Source organism: Tubulanus polymorphus, chromosome 6, assembly GCF_964204645.1.
Source record: "Tubulanus polymorphus chromosome 6, tnTubPoly1.2, whole genome shotgun sequence".
Lineage (NCBI taxonomy): Eukaryota > Metazoa > Nemertea > Palaeonemertea > Tubulaniformes > Tubulanidae > Tubulanus > Tubulanus polymorphus.
In genome coordinates this window covers 18983036-18994566 of record NC_134030.1, presented here as the reverse complement: position 1 = coordinate 18994566, position 11531 = coordinate 18983036, and the positions used below count along the sequence as shown (strand labels likewise).

At 36.9% G+C, this 11531-nt stretch overlaps 1 protein-coding gene across 1 annotated transcript; it reads left to right on the top strand.

Moving 5' to 3' along the window:
* Window positions 1-2885: 2885 nt before the first annotated feature.
* Window positions 2886-11388, top strand: LOC141906784 (cytochrome P450 1A1-like). The gene is made up of 11 exons (XM_074796146.1): window positions 2886-2944; window positions 3358-3541; window positions 4615-4698; window positions 4786-4890; window positions 6636-6732; window positions 7350-7502; window positions 7802-8025; window positions 8707-8832; window positions 9326-9430; window positions 9512-9640; window positions 10239-11388. Exons 2-11 carry the CDS (start codon window positions 3415-3417, stop codon window positions 10595-10597), a joined length of 1509 nt encoding a protein of 502 aa, XP_074652247.1. The 5' UTR covers window positions 2886-2944; window positions 3358-3414; the 3' UTR covers window positions 10598-11388.
* The last annotated feature ends 143 nt before the right edge of the window (window positions 11389-11531 follow it).

Sequence of the window (11531 nt, the reverse complement as noted above, 5' to 3'; positions counted from 1 at the left end):
TATTATTTTCATCGACTGTAGCTGTTCGACGTCGAGTGAGCCTAAAATGATGGCACCCGAAAATGATTCCGTAGTTAGCGCGCGGTTTCTCAACCTCAACGGATCGGACCGGACAACCACCACCGAGACGACAGCGTTTAAACCTCACCCGCGATGTAAATACATCCATCACGCCGATTACAAACCGTTTCACGTCAATCTTCTACTACAGGTAACGACTTACGTCGTTTTCAGCATTGCCATATTTGGCTTCGGCACGAATGTTATGTCTTTTATCATTCTCAGTAAAGAACGTTCAAAAAACACCAGTATATTCTATTTGAGATGTTTGGCTGTTGCGGACTTGTTTATTTGTTTGTCTTATGTTGTGTTCGATTTTCAGAATAAGCTTTACGCACATACGCTGTTGCTGGACATGACCGCTGAAATAATCCAGACTATGAAGCGCATGCATATATACACCCAAAACATTCGACTTCTATCATCAAGTATCAGTGATCTGATCACATTGCTGATAGCTATAGACAGATATATCGTCGTATGTTGGCCTCTGAAAGCTGTGAGAATTATAACCCGAAAGAAAAGCTACATCTACGTCACTTTCGTTGGGTTATTTTCTGCCTGTGACCAGTGTAAAAACGTGTTCTACTACTATGCTAGTCGCACGCGTAACCCATGCACTGGACACGACAGATGGTCGCAGCGATTTACTGAGTTCGGTAAAAATAAATATTTGAGATACTACGAGGCTTTTATCAAGGGGCCATTTTTTACTATAATCCCGACGTTGATAGTGGTTCTTATAACTATCCGATTGATTTTGACGTTGAGACGCGCAGGAGCAGCGAGAAAAACTATGTCAACAAATAATCAAACCACTAACAACAGCAGCAGCAGCAGCAGCAGCAGCAGCAGCAGCAGCAGCAGCAGCAGTAGTGACCGTAGTTTAACAGTTACGTTAGTTCTCATTTCATGTTTTTATCTATTGAAAAAAATGTTCATTTTCCGAGCAGTGATAATCAATCTTATTCTAACTCTTAACGGTAGAATCGGAAGTGGTTTAACGGCAAAGTTCTGGAATCAATTTCAAAATATCGTCAGAATGATCGTAGCATCTAGCAACTTCGTTATATACTGTGCTTCGAGGCGTCGCTTTCGAAATCAATTGAAAGCGATGTTAGGGTTGAATCAAAACTATAGTGTCACATGCAATATTGCCAATATGACGTCAAAATAGAATGTAAATGTTTTCGGCGCTGTTCGATGACGATCTACGGTTGTTGGCGTCCGTATAAACAAGGCGATCAAAAATTAACAGATGATAGCCGGACTTTGACAAGTAAATCATGTCACTTGACCGACTGAGATTGATCTTAACCCTTTTTCCGGTGAATGACGCTTTGAAATAGAATGGTTTATTTCTCTCTAACCCAAACATTGGTACATACAGGATAGAAGAATTTATACAATAAAAATCTATAATTTACGATAAACTTATAAACAAGAAGACAACAATGCACGTGCAATAGAACAATAATAGAGATGACAGATACGTATACATGATATTCACTTAAGTAGCTTGAGAGCAGCATTTACAAATCTAGCGAGTTAAATTAGTATATTGTTATCTGGGGTTGGTTCATTGCATTTGTTACATAGTCGTTCTTCTTGGGGCGCGTTAATTTTTCTTTCTGTTTCAATTGGTAGGCTGTGTTCACTACTTCGAAATCTGTTACGTGTTATACGATAGGATATCGGTAATAAGGAAATTAACGGCTCTAGTTCTTAGTGGTTAAAAGTTTGTTTGATTTCACGATATGTTACGATTTCACGATATATATATATATATATATATATATATATATATATATATATATATATATATATATATATATATATATATATATATATAAAAGATTGTTATCTTCCAGAAACGAAAATCGAGAATTAACTCGAGATAACATGCCATGAATATGTTATAATTGTATGAAAATGTGTGTCTTGTAAGCCTTTTATAGGCTGGCTTTACTTGTAAAGATGACAATTATAACATATTCATGGCATGTTATCTCGAGTTAATTCTCGATTTTCGTTTCTGGAAGATAACAATCTTTTTATTTTAACATCCAAAGTGTGCCATATGTTACTAAGGTGTCCAATTCGTGCTGGAGTCCGTCTGATAGAATTAGCATATCGTCTGCGTATAGACGTAATAGTAGTTCAACCAAACTCAGTTAGTTATCACTATCCGTTAGATTCAAACTGCAGTCTTCATTAGCCATAAAACGCCCTTTGCAGATAGATGCTCACACCAGTACGTGACCGTACGGTGATCTCCACAGGCTAGCCGTACGTAAGTAGGTTAGCGCATGCGCAATACGGTAGAACTCTGACTTGCAATATTGGGATTCGAAATCAAAAGAAAAATATCCCACGACAGATCAGTGCTTTGCCGACTGAGCCACAGAACACAGCTACAGCGTTGTGAAAGTTCATTTATGTATAGACTCACCTAACCCTAACACTATTCTTTCACGCATGCGCGTACGCAGTCACGTACGGGTAGCCACTTTGTAGAACATAATAACTGGGATAAATCATGTATTTGGTTTTTTTAGGTTTTGGCTTCAACCCAAGCGGGCTTCCGTTAAAACCACAGCGTAAACGACCACATATTTACCCTGAATTGAATGACAATTATTGTTTCCCTGTCCCTAACCGATAAAAACAGATTTGTTTCCGTCCATCTGTACACATGATTTTATATTAGCATATATAAATATATTTCATATGACTCTTAGCATATTACCATTTACATTGGTATTTAACAGTTTTTGTCATAGTGCTTTACGCCAGATTTTGTCAAAAGCCTTCTCGTAGTCTATGAAGGGGCAGTATAGTGTTTTTCTTATTTGCAGAGAAGATATCTATCATACTTTTCGGGGTAAATATATGGTCGTTTCCGCTGTGCTCTTTGCGCAAGCCCGCTTGGTTTCGGTTTAACAGACCATTTTCTCTCTAGGAATATACTGAACCTGAAATCGATAATACTCCTGAAGACTTTACCCAGGCAACTTAATAGAGTTATTCCTCTGTAATTATCAGGCGTTGTGGGACTTCCTTTAATTTCATAAATAGGTTTTATTGATCCTAAAAGCCAGTTATCTGGTCGATTCCTGTATTGATGTTTTCGTTGAATAGGACGACAAGCATTGGGGTTACGCAAGGGATCTGCATTTTTTTAAATTTCGTTCGTCTATATACGTATGTGTATATGTATGATTTATATATGCAAATCCGCAAGTTAAAATTATTAAAAGTTATCTCGCTTTGCATTAACCGCGCGCATTCGTTCAGTGCGAACGTCGCAGAGGGTTGTGTGGACGAAAAAGTACCGGTACCTTCGTCTAAAAAATGGATCCTATAACTGTTGCGTTGGTCGTCGGCTTAATTGCCGCGATTTGTTTGTTTTTCAAAAATCGTAAACGCTACAATCTGCCGCCTGGACCGAAAGGCTATCCTTTTATCGGCAACACGTTAGGTAAGTCTGAAACATAATCTAGCATACAGTATTTCGAAGTCCTTCGATTTTATTTATGTATTTCAGATATTAGTTTACGAGGCAAGTAGTACGTTAAAGGTTAACTATTTATTTGACGCACTAGCTTTCGCTACTACCGTATAGAAGCTTCAGGGTCTATATTAGAAGCGAAAGCTCGTGCGTCAAATAAATAGTTAACCTTTAAAGTACTACCCGCCTCGTTATTTATTCTAAACACGGCTATTCCACGAATCTTCAACTATTAAAAAATGATTACTGTACGTGTGAGATCCAAATCTTCTGTATCAATCGCCTTGTGAAATGGCTATTCTATCCTCCGCCAGCCTTGCCTTCAAACACGTTCCAAATCCTATAAACTAACACATTTACATTAATGATAATGATTTCAAATGAATTCAAACTAGAGTCTGTTCAAGTGCGCTCAAAACTACATTCTATGTAATTATTTTAATGTTATTGGGTTTCAGCTATTGATTGATTTTACTCTTACTAGATAAACGTCGATTTATTCTTCTCCCCGAGCAAAATTCTTAGTCTTATATTCTCACATTATCCGACGATTCTACACATTCCAAAATCATACCGCCACCCTCTCCTCTACCCGACCCTATACGGTGTGTTCAGTGAGCTCACGCGATATAACAATTTGCGAAAATGCAACCTTATTGGTTAGAATGTTCGCTTAGTCCATTTAACGGAAAATTCACGAGAAGCCGAATGTCAATCGTTACAAGCGCTGTGATTGGTCCGACTGGATTCTGGTCGGCTGGTAACGACTCCTGCGAATCGCGAGGTCATCATACTAATTTTGGTAACAGTAGCTCCATTCCTTAATCTACCCCACCCGCTACCTTTTATAGAACCGGTAGGCCTAATGTTTTTTAACTATGCGTACCTCGCTAACAACGAGTTACACCACATCTAATGATAGTTACAAATACTTTTCCTTCCCGCAAACTCTAATTCATCCTCCTATTGGCTCAACACTACACATTCAAATAGATACTGGAAGTTTTGCTTTACTTTTGATCTTCTTTTTTCAATTGTTTTAGATTTTGATATAGTGGGCCGTCCGATATGGATGCATTTTACCAATCTATCTAAACAATACGGGGACATTTTCAATTTCAAATTAGGTAAGCAAGAATTAAAGTTTGTGCTTTCGTGAACTAATCTTCAGCCTCCGAACCGAAGCTAAACAAACTTTGATTTTACTTTTTTAGGATACGGAAAACCAGAAAATGTCATCATTTTGAATAATGCCGAAACAATTTTAAAAGCGTTCGTTCACATGGACACGATCAATAACAAACCAACATCCTGGTCGTGTGAGTAACATAAAGAAACAAACATTGAATTCAATGAATAGTTCGTGAAAGTAGGAATAATCTGAACCCAGTTCCACAATTCTGAGTTAAATTTGACTACAGTTAAAACATTGAAAATTAACTAACTTTAACTCTGAGTTAACTCCAACTCACAACTGTGGAACCAGACCACGGGCTGTATATTCGATTAGATTCAGGTCGAATAAGGTCATAAGCATTCTTAATTAAATCGAAACTGCAGAAACAACAAACTGTTTTCGGGTTGAGAATTTTAAAAAGCAAGGAGATTTCGCATATTTTATTTTTATTTTTTTTTTTTGATTAGTTTGATTAATTAAGACTAGGTTCACGATTCGACAAACAGTGAATCTTAATATTTAAATTTATTTTATGTAAGGAATACGAAAGTGCGCTGAGGACATTAATGTTTTTGTATTCTATTCCGAGCTTGTAACGGGAAGAAAGTAATTTTCATTAAATTGTATTTTGTTCAAATTTTTTCCTGGCATCGTCCTTTGACCATGGGTCAAAACCTATCGATCGTTTTCTGAAAAAAACCCTTCTCCAATATATGAACGAAATTGCTGCTCGAATGAAAAAACAATCAACTGATCCAAAAACCTGCCCGGTTGTTGAGGTCACTTCCTGAAATGTCAATTATACTTATCTCGGATTTCCATGCAATATAGCACTCTGTCTAGGCACCCTTATGGTCCCTAACGCATGGTAATAAAACGAACAGAGGTATAAGAGAATGTTGATGTCATCTTTTTCATCGAAGCATTTTTCTATTTTCAACATAAAACCAAACTTGTGGAAAATGTAAGTTTACTTTAACCCTCGTTGGCTACGACGAACACGGTCCTTCCGTCGTCCCTGTAGTTTTTTCAAATTTCAACTGACCATACAGTTGTAATGCCAATCATTATGAAACTTAAAATACTTTATCTAGTTTGTAAGGCACTTTATATATCTTATCATTTCAAAAGTAAAAGAAGAGAATAGATAGATAGATATAGATATTTATTTTTCGTAAACCGTACATACAATATAATTGATAATCGATACTATTGTTTTTTCATAAATACATGATGTAGGTTCCGAGGGATACAGTGCGAGCCGAAAGGCTGTACTTAGAAAATTAAGGCACTGAAACCCTGTGCATAGTGCATTATTGGTGCAATTGTGTACAAAAGAGATATAATAATAATAATAATAGTAATAGTAATAGTAACAGTAACAGTAACAGTAACAGTAACAGTAACAGTAACAGTAACAGTAACAGTAACAGTAACAGTAACAGTAACAGTAACAGTAACAGTAAAAATAACAATAACAATAACAATAACAATAATAATAATAATGTGGTAAACACGGCTCCTCTTGGCATCTTATTTTCTTAAACGTTAAGTAATTTCCATTGAATTATTAGCGCTGGTCAGTAACGAAACTTCAATTTAATAATAACGAACACAATTTATCGAACAGTTAAAATAGAGGAACGATGTTGGAGTCCGCTGTAACTGAAGCCCAGCTCTCCGAACTACTTACTCGGAGAACGATTTTGAAAACTTACTCCTGAGTAAGATAGAAAAATGTCAAACAATCGAATGAGAAAAAAATTCTTCTGAAGTTATTAAGCTGGAATAGAATACGAAAAAGTGTGATACAAATGATAAAGCTGATACAGTGACAAAATCATAATGGGATTTTAAATGCGTGACTATTTTATAAATTGTTCGTAGTTGATTTTTTCACGGATGGCAGTCGAGATATTCTGAACGGTCAACCTCACGATCTAGTTTGGAAGTTGATGAGAACTATTACCACAACCGGGCTCAGGTAAATAAAAAACGCACCACATGGAAACGCAGAAAAAAAACATGTATGAAACTATATTTTTTGTTTGCGTACACTACTGAGAGAATGGATCGAAGAATCATGTTTCATTCAACTAATTCAGCGTTTCTCTGCGTCGTATGCATTTTGCATGAGCACGCGCATCACATTTAGCGAAAACGAGCGTTCTTAGCACACGCATAAGCACGAAGCAAACACGTTTTTTCTGCTTTCTCTCGTGACTTGGTGCATCGATCCTAAACACTGTTTACAGATTTGGTTTTACGATTGTTTCGCCGTCGAATAACGCAATGCACTAACCTGATATCCGTTTCTTGCTTATGATTAAGTCACACTCCAAAGCACCCCACCGACCCGTGTATGGAGTGGTTACATATATAAAACGTCACATAAGCTTACATAAACCAAAATAGTTATAAAAGCAAATGGACATTTCATTCACGTTAACTAAATCATGCCCATTAACCATTTTTGAACAAACCGAGTTTTATGTGAATGCAAAAACTCTATATTTCTCTACGTTTTCTAGAGATTGCTTATCATAACACCCGGAAGAAAATAAAACCTGCCTGATACTCGGCCACTTTTCAACATTGTAGGAAATCGTTGGCGCTGTCCGGCACTAAGGTTCAATCAGCCACCGATAAAGGTATTGAGGTCATTCGTAAAAATCTGGAGAAACCCTTCAATTTGAGACAGACATGTAACCTGATGGTTTACAACATCATCTGCGACATGTTGTTTAACAAACAGTAAGCAGCTGCTGATTTATTCATCGCGCTTTTAAATGACAAAGTAATGAAAACTGAAATAGAATACGTAACAGATTTAGACAAAAATTAGAACTGAATACATATATTTCCCATTGTATATTCAAACGATGAGCATAATTTCAATACAGAACGTTAGAAATAATTTGATGATACATCCCTGGTGCACAGACTGTACCTAGAAATGAATCCCCCAGAAATGATGTAGTTAAAATGATGCGATGAACTATCAACCCCCCACGAATATTCAAATTCCTAAACGTCAATAAACTTTCTTTGAGGTTTGAAGCAGATGATCCGGAGTTTCACGATTTATACCGTTCTTTGGACGAGTTGACCAACATATTCGGAAATGCTGGCGTACTAGAAGACGTTATACCTATAATGAGGTATATTCCGACTAAGTACAAGATACCGTCGACTAGGAGAATCATCGAACAGTTTATTTACATGCAAGACTTTTTGAGAAAGCATTTTAACGAACACGTTGCTAATTTTGACCCCGGTAAGACCGATTTTTAATTACCTGGGCCAGTTGCTCAAAATTTCGTTGATTTAACCAGTGGACAACAAAAAGTTCATTGGCCGGTTGCTCAGTTGGTTATATCCCTAACCCTTACTGTCGGCTAAAGTTGGACGACCTATGGGGCTATGTCATGTTCTGAACCAGTGGTTGAAAATGGCCGACGTAGTTTTCTTATTGCCTGCATTTGGCTACAACAGAGTTAATCTACAGCGATTCGAGCATCTAAATCAATTTTCGGATTAATGTTTGAGAGAAAGATTGCGTTTTGAAACAGATGGGATAAACTTTATAACGAGGATCTTGAAAGAGACATAGATATATTACCTTTTAACCAAGTATAAATAGCGCTGAAGTTTTTTTTTCTGTGAATATGGTTCTTCACATCTTTGTTTTCAATTGATTTGCCATTATAAATTAACACATATATTTAGCAATCGTTTTATGATTATTCCCGTCTTTACTTTTCCATCGAACGATTTGAAAAGATTAGTTTTCAACGGCTTCCTCATTTGGTCCATTTAAATGTTTTTTTTTTAATTCCTCATTTGTCATTTCAGTTACGGTACTTACAGCGATGAATGTGCATCGCATTTTATTCCGAATTCCAAAATTGTTTTTGACGAACTGAATTCAGCGTTTTCTTTATCTTCTGTTGTGCAGAACATCTGACGGATATCACAGATTATTTGATAGAGGCCAGAGAAAGAACTCGCGAAGATGATCCAAAATTAGCAGATGATTTCAGCGATAGACATATGGTTCAAATCCTCAACGATATTTTTGCAGGTAGATTCCGTCATAATCGATTTGTTTATGACCGAAGACCATATATAGGCATCGAATCTAGTTAAAGTCCTGCCGTTTACCGAACAACCATCGTTGTATCTCTACCGCCGCCCTATAATACGCGGGTATATCCACGATCCTAGCTATGGCCATCTGCCATATGTTGTATCTAAGCTCGCACTTTCTTCCTGGTGAAATCATGAAAAGTTTGGAAGCTCAAGAAGGGCTTTCATTAAATGTACAATGCACGATTTCAGTAGACAAACTTGATAAACAATTATGCACTCTATTCTCACTGAAGTTTTATCCTTCACCATGTTGAAACTGGGAACTGTCAATGACTTAAAGTTGTTGGATCACATTATTTGTTTCATTACGACCCGGACTCCATTTTTAAACTAAGGATTTGTCGGTTTGTTTGTGGCATAAAATAGGCACGTTTTATCTCTATTTGGAGCCACGTGCTCATAAATTTGTCTTTTTTTAATTAAAGCTGGGATTGATACTTCAAGTCAATCGATATACTGGGTCATGTATTTCCTGGCGAAATATCCTGAAGCACAGAAGAAAGTTCACGCCGAACTTGATGAACATATCGGTATGAAAAGCCAGTCATGATATACATACTTCAGATAAGCCATTTTTTTCTAATTCTCCTTTTTGCATGTTTTGTCAACAGGAGCACGGCAATTGGAAATGGCCGATAAACAGCAATTGGTTTATTGCGAAGCAGTGATGCTTGAAACGATGAGGTTGTGTCCAGTTGGACCTTTAACTATACATACAGCCGCGTGCGACGTACAACTAGGTAAGATATATAAGCAATGAGTGTCTAATTACTTCATACATCGGATTCAGCGTCACATTGAACCCACCTCTATAAAACTGGGTCATGTGAGACTAGGTGATGAGTCGAATTAAAACTTTCAAAACGGTGGAGCTGGATATGTACTCAGATTGAACCAACTGTGAATACCTTTTTAAAAAATCGTATTGTTCTTACCTATAATTGTGCGATTGTTTTTAAATATGCTGCATATTTTTTATAATGTAAAGCGCTTAGATTATGATTTTTAGCTAAGCGCTATATATAGAAAATAAATTATTATTATATTATTATGAATGTGAATCCTAAATCGATAGTTTAACTTCACAAACTGTTAATCTGGATTCAACGACTATTCTAACCTACATTACCGTGGAACAGGATCCAGAATCTATTTCATATACGTTGAATTGAAACTGAACCCACGTAACTGTGGAATTTGGACAAGAGTCAAATTAAACCCATTAAATCCCACACAAATCTAGAATCAGATATTTTAAGTCCATAGTAAATGGATCTATTGACTATTAACATTCTAAGCATGTGATGCCGATTCGGAATAATTTCTGTCTATTTTCAGAGGGTTTTGACATTCCTAAAGATTGTCAAGTTTGGGGGAACATCTACGCTTGCCATTACGACAGCAGAGTCTGGGACGACCCGCAATCGTTCAAACCCGAACGGTTCATTCGCGCAGATGGAAAGTTGTTAGCTCGCCCTAAATCGTGGTTACCGTTCAGCGGCGGCCGACGATCGTGCATCGGAGAAAGCGTCGCCAAACAACACGTGTTTCTCTTTTATACGGGCCTGATGCAGAAGTTCAGTATTCGGTTCCCGGACGACAGTCCCGTGAAAGATTCACCGCTGTCTTCCAATTTCGTAGACAACCCGTTTTTCTGCAGGTCGAAACCATACGATTTAATTATCAGTGAACGATGAATAAGAAAGAGCGAAATTCAAGTTTGATTCATTTCATTAAAATTCATTCACTCACTTATACTGTTGTGGCATTTATTTCAAAAACAACTTGAATAGCGGAATGTTTCTGATATTTAAAAGATTAGGCCACACAAAGAAATACCCTAATTTCTCAAGCAAGTCAAATGCGCCCGCGTCAAAAAGATTCAATGAAAATTAACAAGTCAGGATTATGATGAGAATCTAGGGTAGTTCTTTGTGCGACCTTGTATTCATTCGTGTTCAATCGAAACAGTCAAAAGGTTTGGGGTTTAGGGTTAAAAGGCTCGGGGTAAGCTATCAGTGGTTTGTCTATACGAGGGAAATGTATCTGAATTTTCAGATAAAAATGGCAGGAATATCAAAATAGAAAACCACGCTCTAAGAACTAATTGTAAATCTAGGAACGTGGTTTGTGCTTAATTAATTCTGTAAAATGTGTGTTATATTTCTTTATGTTGGCGAAACTGGGGACTCATTAAAACAAAGACATCTCAACTTTTCACTCATCACAAGAAAATGTTGATACCTGGTAGCAATGCATTCTAGAATGAAGTAGGGAACGTTGACGATTACGAGATTTTGGGCCAGGATAAATTGAATCATCGTAGATGGATGTACAGTAAAATATTGAATAGATGCATAGAAAAGCTGAGGACATACGAGCCTTTTGGAATTAAAACACTAAGTCAAATCATATAAGCCCGTATAATATCATTTTACCATCATAGGAAAGCATACCTATATACAGACAGCCGGTATCCCCATTCAGTATCTCATTAACTGTTGTAATCACAGCAATATTTTTCCTTACGTCTGGATGGCCGTAATTGTTTTTCTACTTCGAGTTCTTAGCCACTTTGATATGATAATAATAAAGGCTTAATTCGCTTATATAGATCTCGTATCTAAATTT